At 36.3% G+C, this 18,922-nt stretch overlaps 1 protein-coding gene across 1 annotated transcript in view; it reads left to right on the plus strand.

The window, feature by feature from the left end:
• COL25A1 (collagen type XXV alpha 1 chain) overlaps positions 1-18,922 on the plus strand; it is a 523,263-nt gene that overhangs the window by 450,274 nt on the left and 54,067 nt on the right. The window contains exons 16-18 of the mRNA XM_010590501.3: positions 437-469; positions 897-932; positions 5,439-5,483. Of these exons, the coding sequence (XP_010588803.1) occupies positions 437-469; positions 897-932; positions 5,439-5,483 (114 nt within the window). The remainder of the gene's footprint in view (positions 1-436; positions 470-896; positions 933-5,438; positions 5,484-18,922) is intronic.

An 18,922-nucleotide genomic window follows, 5' to 3' on the forward strand; every position in this document is an offset into this window, starting at 1 on the left:
TGACTTTCCGAAGACCAAAAGGGTCAGCGAACTGTCAGTAAATGACAGCCAGTGACATTAATAAATTACAGAAATAAAGAAAAACCAAAGGTTCCAGATCCTTAAATTATAAGTTATTGCTTTAGAATACATTTTAGCACTGCATCAAGGGAAGAGATTCTTATTTATATATTTATTTTAAAGAATGTAGTCCTGATGTATTTTGCATTCAAAGCAAGCCCATGTTTTTAGGAAGTCGGTTGTTTATCTTGGAAATTGTTGACATCTTAACAGCTGACATATTGATACAAAGGCTTACAGAGCATAATTCAGCCCGTTAGTCATGGGGCCCCTTTGAGTATCCGTGTCAATAATGGCTTTCTGTGTGTTTGTGATGTTTTCTATCCCCGCCATACTTCTAACTTGTGGAATAATCTCCATGTGGGTTTCATTTTAGGGTGACCCTGGATCATCTGCTGCAGGAATTAAGGTAATTAGAGCTTTCTAAGTATTTGTAACCCAAGAGTCAGTTTTTATTTTCACAAGCTTCTACTTTCTCGTCCCTTTTACCAACTCCAGTGGTGATGACTCTGTTGCTATTCTCCTGCATAGTCAGCTTCCAAACACAACAGAGAATATCCGTTGGAAATCTGACAAAGGCCTGACTAAGACATCTTGCCTTCTCTTTCCTATGATTGCCTTTTATGGAAATGTGGATTATTTGTATGTGAACCTTAGGTATATTCCCAGCAGAAAGTTTTGGTATGTCTTAGTGAGATGCAGAGCAACAGGATAAAATGAATGAAGTACATGTGATCAAGAAGGAGGCTGTGCCATATCTGAAAATTCTGAGGCCTTAAGGGTTTTGGAAAATGCTTGTAAGACTGTCACTTTCATATCTGGTTGTCTTTGGACAGGGAGAACCTGGAGAATCTGGTCGTCCAGGGCAAAAGGTAGTATCTCCGTTTCTACTGTCTTCTTTGTACTGCCTCCTATTAATCATTTTATGTCTACCACCCACTGTGTAATATGAAAAAATTTATTGCAAAATGGTGCAGTTTTCATGCTTTGCATACAAACAGATATTGTTTTGCATTTTAATATATCTTGATGCTGGTCATAGCAAAATGTGAATATAAACTCTGTACATGTAAAAGCCTGATTCATTAACTACAGTTTGCATATACTCAGCTGTTTGGCACTAACAGAGATCAGTTGGGCTGGGAATGCCAACAATTTACCTTGCATGTTTAAAGATAATTTGCATGTTTCTATCCTTCTGAGAAGAAATGAGTATTGACTAAACTTTCTCAGTAGAGAATGATGGACGACTCTTTAAAAATTATATTTATTTTCCTTTCATTTCAAATGCTTACCCGATGATAAGTGTTTATGTGAATCGTATCTATTCATGCAATGAATGTTACATTACACAATCCAAATTTGTTAATAAACTAGAGACACTAGTCAAACCATTTTAACTAACCAATCTGTGGATACATTAAAATTATTTTTATCATCGTGCTTCACATCGGCCATAAATTAGAGGACATGTAGCGAATGTGTTATATTCACGGTCTCGTTTATCTCAGTTTATCGTCTGAGCATGTGGATATCAATGGCCAGTGCAGTCAGCTTTTAGATAACAGATGTATTATAGCTAACGAGTAAATGTGAATTCCACATTGGGTTAAATCTCTTAAGTTCATGACTCCGCCTTTGTCTAGGAGTAGCTGATGTGGTAGAAAGAAATACCAATGGGAAAATTGAATTCTCCTCAGTAGCAGAAAGGGCAAAAGAGAATAAACCCCATTGTAGTAAGTTTGGAGCCTTAAGACATAAGACAACATACCGACATTCTTGAAGTCATTGAAAGTACCACTATTTTGTTTTAGGACTGAAGTAACTTTTGAGAGGGTCTTTACATTCTTTCAAGATTTCTGTAATTCAAAAGCAGATTTTTGTCTTGAAATTAAGAATCCATGAGAACGAATTTATCAGGCCCAGTTGCAGGTAAAGTTGAGACTTTTCCAAAGAACCCAGCAAGAACTCTGTGGTTTTTACTATTGAATTCCTAAAATGTTCTACTGACGCTTTAAAATCAGTGATATAGTCAGAGATCCCTAATCTGCTTTGGTTTAAAAAAGCAAATATTCTTCTCAGATGATCTAATTTTAGATCTCTTAGATTTTAAAGATCAGAAGCTAAAATTAAACTGCTCCTCAACCTGTGATTTGCTAAAAAAAAGAAAAAAATGCAGAACTGTTCTGTCACTTTAAACAAAAGACAACTCTGCTATAATCTTGTATAGATGCTAGCCTTTTCAGAGTGCTTAATTGCTTAGTAAAATGGTACCTTATCAGGATTACTCAGAAATACTGCTTAGATTCATTGAATCTGGAATTTATAGGTTTACACATGGAAACATCAGATTTCTTTTGTATTTCATTAAAAACTGGTTTTAAAATATATTGAGAGAAGGGGGTAAATTTGTTAAAGGCTTATGACCCAGTTGACTGCATAAACACCCTGTAATGAGCAGTATCTTTTTCATTAATATTTAAGCCAGATTCTACCCTTCGATGCAATTGTACTTTCCCAAATTATTTATGACTTCCTTGGACTAATACTTGGATTTGACAATACTTATCACAAAACTCATTTAAAAGTAGAGTATTTCCACAATTGCTGTTTGCTTAGATTAGAAAAATGACAAGCTGAACTGATTACAGATCAACTCAGGAGCTTGCCCAGTCTTCCGTGGTATTTTTCTCACCGTTGCAGAACTGTGCTGTGGGGGTCATTGGCGCTTAAGCTCATGTGTTAGTATGTTCCCAGAAAGTACAGGATATCATAATGGAACAGAAAGCCATTGATTAGCTTTCTACTACGTAACATTGTCAGTATGAAAGTTTGCCATTTAGAGTAGCATTCATAACGAAGGAATGATTTCATTATAGTTTTTTTTTTCTTTTATAGCCTCAACAGTAGAGTATGTGATTAATATGGGAGTCATTGTGTGTATGTGTCTGTAGAGTGTGTAAATTTATACAATAGGCATTGGGTTTCATTATATAATTCTTCTTAATTTCTCCCACATATTTTTAAAATATGTATCTTAATTTTAAAGGGGTAACATTACTTGATCTCCCATCAAAGGGGACTCTCACAGTTGAACTATTTCTAGTAGAAAAAGGCCACAGTAACAGGAATATGGGGTGAAAGCAGAGACCTAACTTTGAAGGCAGACAAGGGTCTCCTGCAATGAAGACTTCCCTCAAATTATGACCCATATCTGACCTACTGACTGTGTACGACCAAGAACTCCACTCAGGGAAGCTCTTGAGCCCAGGAATAGGTGAGAATGGAGAAGTTAACTAAAAAACTGTCTCTTAGTTGGAATATAAGCCTTCATGCCATGAAGATGGAGAATTTGTATAGAGATGTCTTCCTGAAAATATTAAGAGATGCTCTACAAAAGGAAATATGAGAGAGTAAATATTTTACAATCTTCCATTATGTCAACTAATATTCTAATTAAACTTAAATTTGGAAAGGGAAACTTTACAAAAATCCAAAACTATAAAATATGAATTCCTAAAATGTTCACTATAAAGTATATTTATAACCTGATACACACACAAACACAAAATGAAGGAAACCACTAAATGTGCACTCTAAGTATTCAATCTACATCATAAAATGGTCTGTAATATACATCTTTCTCATTGTTAGCAAACATGGGTCATGTGTCTGTGTGTGAGTCTGTGTATAAAAATCTTTCCTTAAAATAATCATAGTATCCTTTTTATTTGATGGGAGTGAAGGGTGTGGTGAAGACTCAGGTTGGAAAACAGTGTTACTCCCTATAAATATTCCTACAAATGTTTCAAATAGGATGTTCTGAGCTTTGAGAAATTTTTCAAAACAATACAAAAACTGTAGATTTGTCATCAGTATGTTTACTTTTATTGATTGTATATTCTACTTCAAATTAATATGTTTTCAAAGGCCTTATGTTCCTTTTTAAAGCAAAAGGAAGTCTTTTGTAAAATACGAATACAATACCTTTCTGCAGATTCTCTTGAATTTATTGGGTGAAGGGGGAAAGGGAAAGGAAAACAAAAATCGAAAATGTTATGTCGTGTCTGTGTAAGACTTAATCTACTTGGACAAGTATTTGAATGGAATAACAAAGCAGTTCTTAGTACTCATGCATTAGGACAAATAAAATCAGAATGGTTACATATATCCTTTCTTTCTCTGATTTAATCTCATCTTAGTCTTATTGTTTACAATGGAAACTTTCATTTCTATAGTTTTAGACTGAATAGTTTTTCTTTTACATTCCTGAAGTACCTTTGACCAAAACCGTCAAGAAATCACTGTCCTTTCTATATCTAACAATACAGCTTAACAAACAGTATCTAAAGTAATTTTGTGATTACATCAAAACAAAGTATGGCTCTTCATAATTTGAAAGTAATACATATTAAATATGGACTATCTGGTTGTTCTTAGTAGATTTTTCCTTGAAATGAACGTTGTTAAAGCATTTACATTAAAAGAAATGCCTCCCTCTACCATCTTTATTGTTAGTTTGGTGATCCTTTTAACATAGCTGACCCACTAATTGACCCATCATGAAATAGTGTCGCCATTATGCCTTCAAATATTATTTCCACAAATACTAGTCACATCTGTCCAATACAGAGTGAAATTCATTTTGTCCTGCAATTCTTTTATGCTTCTTTAATGGAATCCAGGAGATTTTCCAAGCAATGTAACCTCTTGTCACTATACTTTGTGCTTAAAATAATTTGGACAAGTCTGTGAAAATGAGAAGGTTTAGTTTGACTCCAGTGTGCTCACCCAAAATGTACCACTTAATCTCAAACCTGTATTCAGGAACAGCTGCATGGTACCATTAGCCCTAAGCTGCTAAGCAGGATACTCTTAACCATTCATTTATCTTCTCGTTCTTCAGGAATGAAAAAGAAATCTTATTATACTTTGAAGTGAGCAAGATTTGAATGTATATTCTTTTGATGTGACCATCTGTTCATACAGCCAACTCTTGATTATCTGAGGTGAGAGGGTACTGGCATAGGATGCATTACTGAAATGCACTCACAAACCCTCATTTCAGCAAACAGCTTCAGCCTCCCCCAACAAATCTTTTACCAAAAGGGTAATAATATATACTCATAGGAATTCCTTCTCATTTTCCTCCTTTTTCTTGCCTTCTGGTAAAGATGCTAAAAAGCAGTGAACTAAGCAGGAAGATGAAGAAACCCGACTAATCTACAAAGTGGTCAAGAGTTGACTGAACTGCATAATTTCACCAAAGTTGTAGAAACTGTACTGTATATTCCACTAGGAACATTTGCCGTGTTTTTCTCCAGATGTTGTGATTGAGTGAATATCGTTCTATAATGCTATATGATTTTCCTATGTAGGGTGAACCAGGGCTTCCTGGGCTTCCTGGACTTCCGGGGATAAAGGTAAATACTACACTGACAGTTGTGGCTTCATAGAACTATGATTATGAGAATCACCCAAATAGGAGGAAAATAGGAAAAACTGAAAAATAGAAATATGTTATTCTTTAAATATTCTTCAGTCCTCTCAACCAATTACTTTTTTTTTTTTTTAATTAAAGGTTAAGAACGGGTACTCATAAAGTTTCCTGCTGATATCCAGACTACATACTCAGCTACTTAACCAACTATGCTACCTAAATAGGGTGTAAATGACACTTCTCTTGAAGTCATAGGAATTCTGTAAAGTCTAGAATTTCTCTTTAACTTCGCATTTGATTTTATTCTTAAGATCCTGTCAGATTTTGATCAGAATTAGAATCTTAACATCCCATAAATCAGGCAACTGTTTTTGTGATTCACTCATTGTAATAATCCCCCTAAAATGTTTTGTGCTTCTACTTCCTGTCAATAGTTCTCACTGCAATAATTCTTACTGCCAGTCATGTTACTAAAATATTTTAACCCAACATACACTGTCCCCGTGAATTTTTTATGTACCTTTTGAAATAATTGCTTAAAGCTTAGTTTGAAAACACTTGTTTTTAAGAATAGACCCATAAAACCCATTGCCTTAAGAATAGACAGTTTTCAAAATTGACATGACCACTGGTAAGGCTTAAAGTTCTATTACCTTAGCTGTAGTTACTCCTTTAAAATCAGCTTCTTATTGTAATTTTTAGAACTATTTGATAGAGTGACATGATGCAAGAAGATTTGTCCTTACCTCGTAGAATTTTGAATCAATCTTGTTTTAGACCATTCTAAATTTAATATTTCTGAGTTTCATCCTCAGGGTTGTGTGTACTGTTTTGTGAAGGTTGTGTTTAGAGTATAAGTTACTTAAGGTAATATGATTTTGGAGTAAATAGGTTAAAATATTAAGCTTCATCCTACATATACATATACAATCATGTATATAGTTTATTAGTATATTTAGTGTAATTATGAGACACAAAAGCTGCATCTTCCAGGTTAGCACTCAGAAATTTCATTTCTGGCTTTTGGTTTGATGTTTCCAAATTAATACCATAGAAGGTCAGATATGTCCTTTTAATATATTCTTAATTTTTGGCTTCTTCATTGAAAAATCCACTCTATGACAACAGTTTACTAAATAATCAAAATCATTACCTTACCACTTGATATTTACCAACAATAGCTTTATTTACATTTTCATTTTGTAGAGTTCCTTTATGGCAGTTTCTTAACAATTTCCACACATAAATAAATAACTTTTTACAAATGATTGTGAAATAATTGATTTTAAATAAAATTAAGAAGTGTTGAAGATTAATTAAGAAGAATATGGTAGCTCTATAAATAAGGGGGTAGATGTTTAAAAGTAGGGGCATTCGGAAGGGCTCAGGCAGAGTACCTTGCAGGGCTGTGTGCTATCCTGTGGTCTGACAGGAACCTCAGGCCTGTGAAATCCAGTTGTACCTTCTCCTGTGCATGGGCACTTTCTTTGTTGAGAGCGAGCACGTGAGCGTGAAGGAATTGGTTTTTCCCTGTAAAACAAAATATACAGTTTCAACCACTGCTATTTGTTATCATTATCTCTGTTTTACGTTCTTCAGTGTGAAAACTGAGCCCTTGGCCTTTCGCTAGTCATCTGTGAACTTAGCCTGAATGTTCTGAACATTTTCAAAATGGGAGGAGTATTGGTGATTTGCCACCTCAAGTAAATGCTTTTCCTCCAAGGGTCATTGAAGATTGCCAGAACCACTTTGTCAAGGTCATGTAGCTCTGATATTTTCTTTTGTTTTTCTAACCCTGACTAGTGACCATAGTGAGAAGGAGCTATCAATTGGCAAAAACCCTTTCATTGTTCCCAGAAATACTTTTTGACGTAATTATCAAGTACTGTTGGGAAATTATTCGGCATTTGATTTAGATCATAGATTCTATTTTTGACTTAACAAGCTTTGTCTTCTGTCTCTAGTTCAGAGTGCGAGAGCTATCATTTCCTAGTGATGTAGTTGGTGCTGAGCATCAGTAGCTTTGAAAATGTGACAATTTGAGGATTCATCAAGGTCATTAGTAGTCACTGGATAATTGTAAATGTAGGGTTAAAAGTTTATAATTTTATGATTATGACGTGGCTTCATTAACTGGGGATTGTTTTTTATTCCTTTAATTTACCTTGCCTCTGTTAGGTAGCCAACCATGGTTTAAATGAGTAAGATCATTTAAAAGATGAAACCACTGCGTATGGATTTAGAATGTATGCTAGCAAGGACATTAGTCATAATCTTTCTAGACTTGTGTGTTTGTTTATGCTTTGGAAATACTGCCTGTTGCTGTTCATCCTCTTCTTATCTACTGCTACTACAGAGAGCATGCAAATGCCATCCGTTATATCCAAGACGTTGAGGAAACTAGCCATGACATACCAGGGAAGCTTTGATTCACCACCTGTTGCTCTCGGGGAATGGTTGGAAACTTAATGAGCATCCAAATGCCTTCCACAAAGCTTTCAGGAAATGAGTAAAGTGACTAAATACAGAGAGCAGGCTCATCTATCTATCATCTCAGGGCACCATCAGAGAAAAGTACTAATACCTTAAAAAAACCAAAGGCATACATAATAAAAGTCACTAAGAACAGGAATATCTTAATTTCAAACTACTTTTAAGCTTTCTGCACATGTATTCTAAAGCCTTCTCACCATGTGGAAGACATTTGCAATTCTTATTTCATGCATTCATGGTTCATATAGTGTCAAGATGTTCAACTGGGAAAATTAAATTATGTATAATGTACCATGGAGGCATTGATCTTCTGAAATGTTTTGAGCCCAGAAAATTATTTTTATAAACAAGTCTTCAAATGTATTTTTAGTAAGTTAAACTTATTGTAACTAGCTTTTCTGATACCACATAAAAGGATATGATTCTAAGTTCCCATTTAAAAAATTTTTCTCTCCACACTTATTTTGAAAAATGTAAATACATTACTTACTGTTTTTATGGTTACCTTGTTGTGTGGAAACCCTGGTGGTGTAGTGGTTAAGTGCTGCTGACGCCAACCAAAAAGTCAGCAGTTCAGATCGACCAGGCGCTCCTTGGAAACTCTATGGGGCAGTTCTACTCTGTCCTATAGGTCGTTATGAGTCGGAATTGACTCGATGGCAATATGTTTGGGTTTTTTTGGTGTTTTTTGTTGTGTGCCATCGAGTCAATTCCAACACATAGCAACCCTGTAGAAGAGTATAAACTGCTCCATGGCTCCCAGGGCTTAAATCTTTATGGGAGTAGAGTGCCAGGACTTTTCTCCCACAGAGTGGCTAAACCTAACCTAAACCACAGACCTTTAGGTTAACAGTTCAGTGCATAACCATTGTACCATCAGGGCTCCTTATGGCTACCTTACCCTAGTAATTAAGCAATATGGGACAGTGATCAAAAGACCTGACCTTAGAGTCAGACCACTTGGGTGCAAATCCTGGTTCTACCTTTTACAAGTGGTATGACCTTGGGCAAATTATATAATCTTTCTTTTAGTTTCGTCATAAAATGGCAGTAATCAATGACCGTAATTCAGAGGTTTTGCAAGGATTAAATGAATTAATGTATGTGCATTTCTTAAAATATTGCCAAACATAGAGTAAGTGCTTTATAAACCTTAGCTATTGTTACTTCTTTCTCTTGGGTCAGCTCGATATATCGGAAGCATTGGTTACATACCTGTTCTATATAGTCTTGCCTTGTGTAAGTAATTTTAAGCTCTAGATCATAAAGTAATTTATACTCTACAGGGTTAATGGATGTAAATTCTGAAAACTTCTTTGCAGGGATGGTTGAATGTTCCTTCTAAGAGCACTAAGATAACCTGCTTTCTCTTGAAACATGACATCACACTGTTCCCCTTGTTCTATTACCCATACTTATTCTAGGAACAAAGGATGAAGGAACACAGTGTTCTGGGCATAAGATGTAGCACTCTCAAAGTTCTCCTTCCTGGCACTGTTGACAGGAAAGTCATGATATGTCATGATGAAAATTCTCCTCGGCCCTACTCACAATGTTGCCTAACTAAGACATTGTTACGAATATGGAATTTCAGTGCTTGCTTTTCTCCTTTGAACATATACTACTGATTTATCTCATCATATTTAAAAAGTAAATGAGAAAAAAAGTTGTGGGCCAAGGGAGGTATAGTACAAGCGACATCAAATCAAAAAGAACAAATCATTTCAGTGGCAATGAAACCCTGGTGGCGTAGTGGTTAAGTGCTATGGCTGCTAACCAAAAGGATGGCAATTCAAATCCATCAGGCGCTCCTTGGAAACAAAATGGGGCAGTTCTACTCTGTCCTATAGGGTTGCTATGCCGTCGACTCGACGGTAACGAGTTTGTTTGTTTTTTTTTAATTTCAATGGCAAAGCAATTTTTATAGTATATCTTCCCTAAAAGCTTCATATTTTTATTCTGGCTTCGTTACTGAAAATTTGACATTCAGATCAAGAATTTGAGGGTTGGGAGGGTATAAAACAGTAACTAACCTTTATGTCTCATTATATGAAATTATCTCTGACATTAAGTCATACAAAGACTAACTTTTACAGGTGGTAGAAACATTTACTTTGGCATTCCTGGGATTAAGTATACTACTCAGTAATCTAATAGAAACTGATCTTCTTCTAAATCCACGAGAGATGTTGTTTGTTCCTCAGAAATGTCAAATCACATATTGAAGATAGCAGAGGAAAATTTTTGGAAATAATGTAGGATGTGTATTGAGTTCCTGAAAGAAAAAAGAAAGAGAAACACTGGTTTAAAGGATAACCCTGTGTTATTGTTACTTATAATTATTCCTTGCTCATACAAAGTCTGAGCAGTTGAGTAATTTAAGAGTCGAATTAGGAAATTCATGCAACCAGAAATCAGAGATTTTGACCAGCCACAATGAAACCGCCAAAAAATACACTGAACGTGCTTTCATGATGTAATCCTGTTAAGGAAAAAACAAAAATTAGAAAGATATGTTTCCTGGGTTTTAAATAAACCTGCTATTGTAGTTCATTTTTAACATAGCTACCAAGATGTTTTAACTTCTACACAAATTTGATCCTTAAGGGAAATAGACATTTTTGGGGACAGACTCTACTTTCTCATTCTTTTTTCCTCTCAATAATTTTACAAATCAATCATTACCAAAACTGGCAGCCCGAAGGCTTCTATTACAACAGATGTTCTTGCTGTAATCCTCAAAAGCAGGTACCGTGCTGACTTGAATTCTAATTAGCCTTTAGGCAAAAAGAATATTGTATGGCTAATGCATTCAGTGTCAAGACACATTAATCAAAATTATTGGTGATGCTTTTAGCGCTCACGCAAATCAGCACATATTTTTAAAGTCCTGTTGTACTATTTTCTGGGCAATGAAAATTGGGTCTGCTTGGGGGTAATAAATATCATGGAAAACATGATGGGTTTAAGCTGATACGTTAGGGGGCATTTTAGACAGGTTAAAAAAATAATTTTTTTGCTTCTTTAATTGATAATGACTTATAAAAATAAAACAAATAGTAATAAATGAAAAACCAGAGATTTTTTCTGTGGGTAGAGCTAATCAGGATTTTCTGGCTACCATTCTGTTTAACAGATGGTAAGTTCTGAAAAGCTGTAGAAAAAAACCTGGTGAGCCATTTCTGAATGACCGAAGCTGCCTCTCCCCTCCTTACCCTAACTGACAATCTCATCTTTGTATTTACTGACTCTTCTCATCGATATGAAGGACATCCTTTAGGTACATTTGACAAAATACTGTTAAGTGAACTGTCCCAATGGCTATGTTAAATATAAAGTAAGATCATCTAGAATACTTTCTTGCCATGTATTAAATGTGAGTCTGGAGAAAATCAGTCAAGGTTCTTTTTATGGAATTCTAAGCCTTAATGAGACGTTTGGAGGTCATTGTTAGACTTCAGAAAGGTTGTGTTCTCAAGGAATTTCTCAGCTTTCCCTTATCTTTTTGTAACATAGAAGACTAGTCTTTGTTGCTGTTGCAGTTGTTAGAGGTGATAGTTTTTTGTTTTTCTTTTGTTTGTAGCCAGAAGACCTAGAATTTAAGCTCTCATTAGGCTATTTAAATTTTAAAAATTAATAGCGAATGATTGAGGAAAAATGCTTCAGTCAAAAATCTTACCTTTGGGATGTCTTCCTTTATCTTCTAACCCTTTCAATAGTTATACTCTATAGATAAGTGAATACAACCCAACTTCTTATAGCTAGCTGTTCTCATTCATTCTTTGTATAACAAACAAAAGCCAGTTGCCATTGAGTTGATTCTGACTCATTGCAACCCCATGTGTGTCAGAGTAGAACTGTGCCTCATAAGGTTTTCAATGGCTAATTTTTCAGAAGTAGTTAGCCGGGCCTTTCTTCCAAGGTGCCTCTGGGTGGGTTTGGACCAACCTTTTGGTTAGCAACCCAGTGTTTAACCTGTGTACCACCCAGGGACTATTCTATGTATGTATATTGAGGGTGAGAGAGAGAGAAATAACTCTAATGCTGTTACCCTAATCAACAATCGAAGTTTGAGGTTGGTGCAAAAACAAGGCAATAATTCACCTATAGTGCTATGAGTGACTGTGGCTTATATTCATTGTGCTTAGTACTACAAAGTCGAAGTTGTAGCTGCCAAAACGATTGGCTATGGTTGGAAAGATTAATATGAGATCCACCAGGCCTTTCACCGTTGGCCACGTGAAGGTATACCTCTGATTTCAGCAATCATTCATCTCCATAGACCTGGTTCTGCATCTTTATGTGTCCTGACTGCCTGAAGCTTTTGTTCAAACGAGCAACCTGTTCAGATGGGTCAGCTTGCTGCCGTTGCTGCTGTTCACAGTGGCTCACTACGAAGCTTACATTGTGCTTCATCTTGGATTAATACCGTTTCTTCTGCCCAGCATGAATCCTAGTTTAGCTGCCAAAACCATAGCTAGTCTGTAATTCATCCTTTCTACCAGCTCAACACATGGGAACATGTTACAGTCTTAGTATTGGGACCTGGCTTTTGAGCTCATTGATGATAGCTTGGCTGTGTAATTAATGTAGAGAATAACCAAAGGATAAAATTCATAAAACAACTCAGGAAAAAATCAGATGCCATATCCAGAACGAGACCAAGAAATTAGACCAAATTTTTCTTCATTTTGGAATTTGATGTTGTTTTAATCCCATATTACAATAGCACCAACAGAGATGAGATTTCTAATTCTCTGAAAACCATTTAATCACTGGTTAGCATGTGGCTTGGATAGCAGAATATGATGCCAGATTTTAATTATGTTTTAGCAGTTAAATTTTTGGATTACATAAAGGGTTCTTAAAAATAGTGTTGTGTATAAATTTTTCCAAGGCTTTAGTTAAATCATAGCTCTGTACTTATTTTATGAGTTAGATATTGTTGTTGTTAGGTGCTGTCGAGTCGGTTCAGACTCATAGTGACCCTAGGTACAACTGAACAAAACACTGCCAGGCCCTGCACCATCCTCACAATTGTTGCTATGTTTAAGCCCATTGTTGCAGCCACTGTGTAATCCATCCATTGCGGGTCTTTCTCTTTTTCACTGATCCTCTGCTTTACCAAGCATGATTTCCTTCTCTAGGGACTGGTTCCACCTAACAAGTCCAAAGTACGTGAGACGAAGTCTCGCCATTCTTGCTTCTAGTAAGCATTCTGGCGGTACTTCTTCTGAGACAGACTTGTTCATTCTTCTGCCAGTCCATGGTATATTCAATACCCTTTGCCAACACCAAAATTCAAAGGCATCAGTTCTTCTTTAGGCTTCCTTATTTACTGTCCAGGTTTCACAAGCATATGAGGTGATTGAAAAATACCATGGCTTGGATCAGGTGCACCTTAGTCCTCAAAGTGACATCTATGCTTTTTAACACTTTTCAAGAGGCCTTTTGCAGCAGATTTGTTATATGCAATATGTCTTTTTGATTCGACTGCTGCTTCCATGGGTGTTGTTTGTGGATCCAAGTAAAATGAAATCTTTGACAACTTCAGTATTTTCCGTTTATCATGATGCTTATTGGTCCAGTCGTGAGGATTTTTGTTTTCTTTATTTTGAGGTGTAATCCATACTGATCTGTTGTCTTTAATCTTCATCAGTAAGTGCTTCAGGTCCTCTTCATTTTTAGCAAGCAAGGTTGTCATCTACATATTGCAGGTTGTTAATGAGTCTTCCTCCAATCCTGATGCGTGCTCTTCTTCATGTAGTCCAGCTTCTCAGATTATTCGCTGAGCATATAGATTGAATAAGAATGATGAAATGTTACAATCCTGACATACACCTTTCCTGATTTTTGAATATTACACTGTTTAATTTCTTCATGTTTGTTCCAAGAATAGATCTAGTTGAATATTTCCAGGACCAGTGAAAACATAATAATCTTGTGCGGCTGTAATTAAAACAAAATGATAACAAATAACAGTTTAAACTGTATTTAACCCCTATGGTAATTAAATTATTACCTTCATATGATCCTCCGTCTCTCTCTCCCTGCCCCTTTCTGTTCCCCCCTCACTCCATTTCCCCATCTACTCCTTCTCTTCCTCTTTCTTCTTTTCGTTCTTTTTACTTTCCTCCCACCCTTTATGATCCTCCGTCTCTCTCTCCCTCCCCCTTTCTGTTCCCCCCTCACTCCATTTCCCCATCTACTCCTTCTCTTCCTCTTTCTTCTTTTCGTTCTTTTTACTTTCCTCCCACCCTTTAGTTAGGTACTAACCAGACCATAATCACTAATGAGAAGTTTTCAGTGATTTTTCCAATACTACTTAATTTCATTTCTCAGTAACTCAGTGGGCTTCATAAAAATTATTTCTAGTTGTTATTTTCAATATTACTGATAAGAATACATTTTAATAATTACTGCTGTCATCTAGGGTCTGCTTTATCCTTTTAGTAAAAACAAATACTGGTGAGAAAACTGAGGTATTCCATTTCTTTTACTCAGGGTTACTCAGTGAATCAGGGACATGGCTAGGAATGAAAGCAGGTCTCCTTTTATTAGTATTACCTTTTACGTTCCAGGCTCAGACTCAGCATAACACTCTAGGAAGTGATGACAGTGTATTGCTGGGAGTGACGATGTTAATTAGGGAGTGCTCAGGACTGCAGTTTACCGGTAACTTCTTTCAAGAATGTTAAGTTCATTTGAATGCTAGGTATGAGTGCCAGGATATTCTAAAAATAGGTGATTGCTGTTATCACTCAGTTATTGGTTATGCTACTGGACAAAGCATGTTAAAGGAGCCTCGGTGTTATCTAAACCTGTCCACTCACTTGATAAATGAAAATCATGAGGCTCAGAGAGACCGAGTGACTTTTCAAGGGCTTAGAAATAGACCATGGCAGAACCTGGACTGAAATCTGTCCCCAGGCTCCATCCAGCGATCTTTCAAATCCTCATACTGACTGTAGTTGAAGTAACTATTTGCGTATAAAAAGTTGTGATGCCCCAAATATGCTTTAAGAACTACAGACCTTTAAGAACTTAACTACAGAGTATCTTTTAATGGTGATGGGAACTTTGGCAATGGGTACAGGTGGTGGTTACGGATCACCATTAATGCCATCAATGCCACTGAATTGTACATGTAAAAAATGTTAACATTGGCAAATGTTGGGTTATATACTTTTATCACAATAAAAAAAGTTATCAAAAATGTTAAAAAAACGAAAAACTACAGACTTAGGTCATATAAAATCTCAAATGTATATCCTTTAGTGCTACTCAAAGTCTGCAATGAGATAAGTACAGAATTGGAGTGTAAATTTTTAGAAAATATAGTAATTTCACAGTATAATTTTATATTTGTTGAAAAAAATTGAGCTTTTATTTTGTGTCTTTGTTCTTATGGAAACCCTGGTGGCATAGTGGTTAAGAGTTCAGCTGCCAACCAAAAGGTCAGCAGCTCAAATCCACCTGGTGCTCCTTGGAAACCCTGGGGGGCAGTTCTATTCTGTCCTATAGGGTCGCTATGAGTAGAACTCAACAGCAACGGGGTTTTTTTTTTTTTTTTTGGTTTTATAAATTTCATTTTTCTAGCATTTCACTTTTATTATACTTTACAAAAAGTATTGGTCCATCATTCATTGCAAACTAAAACAAAACAAAAAAACTGGTCCTTCAATACAGCCAGGTTGAGAAGAACCTAGAGCAGCGCTTCTCAAAATGTAATGTACGTACGAATCACCTAGAGATTTGGTTAAAATGCAGATTCCAATTAAGTGGGCCCAGTGCAGCCTGAGATCCAGCCTTGCTAACAAACCCTCAGTTCCCAGTACTTTGCCTTGAGTAAGAAGGCTCTGGGTGCCTCTCTCAGGGTGCTGATTGGTGGAGGTTTCCCAGATTCCAGTAATAATTTTTCTAGAATTTAATACAAAGCTGTAAACTTTACTACCTTTTTCTTATTTTAACTCCAAAAAGATCTCATAAATTCAAAATTAATTTTTTTTAATTCTACTTTAAACCAAATCAAACCCAGTGCCATCAGGTCAATTCCGACTCATAGCGACCATATAGGACACAGGAGAGCTGCCCCATAGAGTTTCCAAGGAGTGCCTGGTGGATTCGAACTGCTGACCCTTTGGTTAGCAGCCGTAGCTCTTAAACACTACACCACCAGGGTTTCCAATTCTACTTTCGATGAAGGTTTATAGAACAAACTTTCTTATTAAACAGTACACATATCATTTTGTGACATTGATTAACAACCCCACGACATGTCAACACTGCCTTCTCAACCTTGGGTTCCTGTTACCAGCTTTCCTGTTCCCTCCTGCCTTCTTGTCCTTGCCCCTAGGCTGATGTGCCCTTTAGTCTTTGTTTTGTTTTATGGGCCTGTCCAATCTTTGACTAAAGAGTGAACCTCAGGAGTGACTTCATCACTGAGCTGAAAGGGTGTTCAGGGTTCTCCAGTCTCTGTCAGGCCAGCAAGTCTGGTCTTTCTTTTTGAGTTAGAATTTTGTTCTACATTTTTCTCCAGCTCTGTCTGAGACCCTCTATTGTGATCCCTGTCAGAGCAGTCACTGGTGGTAGCCGGATACCATCTAGCTGTACTGGACTCAGTCTGATGGAGGCCGTGGTAGTTGTGGTCCCTTAGTCCTTTGGACTAACCTTTCCCTTTGTATCTTTAGTTTTCTTCATTTTTCCTTGCTATCAAAGGGGTAAGACCAGTGGAGGATCCCAGATGGCTGCTCACAGGCTTTTAAGACCCCAGACGCTACTCACCAAAGTAGACTGTAGAACATATTCTTTATAAACTATGTTATGCCAGTTGAACTAGGTGTTTCCAGAGACCATGGTCCATACAGCCCTAAGCCTAGCAATTCAGTCCCTCAGAAAGTTTGGTTGTGTCTATGGAGCTTCCGTGACCTTGCCTTGTACAAGTTGTGCTGGATTCCCCAGTACTGTGTACTGTCTTACCCTTCACTGAAGTTACCACTTATCTATTGTCTATTTAGTGTTTTTCCATCCCCCCCATAACCATCAAAGATTGTTTCTTTTTGTGTGTAAACTTTTTCATGAGTTTTTACCGTAGTGATCTCATACAATATTTGTCCTTTTGTGATTGACTTATTTCACTCAGCATAATGCCCTCCAGATTCATCCATGTTATGAGATGCTTCACAGATTCATTGTTGTTCTTTATCATTGCATAATATTCCATTGTGTGTATGTACCGAAGTTTGTTTATCCATTCGTCTGTTGATGGGCATCTAGGTAGTTTCCATCTTTTTGCTATTGTGAATAATGCTGCAATGAATATGAGTGTGCATATGTCTATTCGTGTGACAACTCTTATTTCTCTAGGATATATTCCTAGCAGTAGGATTGCTGTATCATATGGTATTTCTATTTCTAGCTTTCTAAGGAAGTGCCATTTTTTTTTAAGGAAGTGCCATATCATTTTCCAAAATCAGTGTATCATTTTGCATTTCCACCAACAGTGCATAAGAGTTCCAATCTCCGTGTAGCCTCTCCAACATTTGTTATTTCCTGGTTTTTTGATTTGTGCCAGTAATGTCACAGTGAGATGGTATCTCATTGTGGTTTTGATTTGCATTTCTCTAACGGCTAGTGATCAAGAGCATTCCCTCATGTGTATGTTGGCTGCTTGAATGTCTTCTTTGGTGAAGTGGCTGTTCATTTTCTTTCCCCATTTTTGGATTGGACTATTTGTCTTTTTGTTTTACAGGTGTTGGATTTTCTTGTAGATTTTAGAGATTAGACTTTTGCCTGATTCGTAATAGCCAATTTTTTCCCCCAGTCTGTAGGTTCTCTTTTTACTCTTTTGGTGAAGTCTTTTGATGAGCATAAGTGTTTTCATTTTTAGAAGATCCCAGTTATCTAGCTTATCTTCCAGAGTTTGCGTGTTGTTAGTTGTGGTTTGTAGCCTGTTAATGCTGTGTACTAGGGCCTCTAGCACTGACCCTATTTTTTCTTCTATGAACTTCACAGTTTTTGGCTTTATAGTTAGGTCTTTGATCCATTTTGAATTAGTATTTGTATATGGTGTGAGGTGTGGGTCCTGTTTCATTTTTTTGCAGATGGGCACCATGTTTTTGCCAGCACTTTTTCTGGTTATTTGTTAAAAAGGCTGTCTTTTCCCCCACCTGATGGACTTTTGGCCCTTGTCAAAGATCAGGTGACCATAGGTGGATGGATTTACACCTGGGCTCTCAATTCTGTTCCTTTGGTCAGTATGTCTGTCTTTGTAGCAGTACCAGACTGTTTTGACTACTGTAGCTGTATAGTACATTAAATTCAAAATTTTAATGAATTTTCTTGTCACTTAAAAATGAGAAAAAAAGTTAATTAACAAATCAGAAAACTAAAAGATTAGTGACTTTTGCAGAAGAAAAGCCTATATTTTGTTTTTACTTCAGCAGCAACATTATCTTACCTAGAGTTTGTATGTTTCAAAGCCTATTTCCTTTTGACTACAATAGCTGCCAGTACCTGCCCTTTTCAAAGAATCTGTACCCTATTTATTTATTCCTAAAATGGCTTAGTGAAATTTTTGATTTGGATTTTTGGGTTAGATAATTAATTGCCCAGGTGATAAATCAAAAGGATTGAAGAAAAACGTATATGTATACATATATATTATACGTATATATACACACACATTTGCACTTGATTTTATATATGTATGTATATAAAATAAGGTCTAATTAAAATTATCTTTGCTTTTAATTAAAATCACCACTTCATCTTACCCCTACTCTCCCTCACACTCTACCCAGAAAGTTGATGCATACGATAGTAATTCTTACACAGCCATGACCCAGATCTCAGTGATATGTTACTATAAAAGGAACAGACTCTCAACCAACTCATAGCAACCCTATAGGGCTGAGCAGAACTGCCTCA

Source organism: Loxodonta africana, chromosome 5, assembly GCF_030014295.1.
Source record: "Loxodonta africana isolate mLoxAfr1 chromosome 5, mLoxAfr1.hap2, whole genome shotgun sequence".
Lineage (NCBI taxonomy): Eukaryota > Metazoa > Chordata > Mammalia > Proboscidea > Elephantidae > Loxodonta > Loxodonta africana.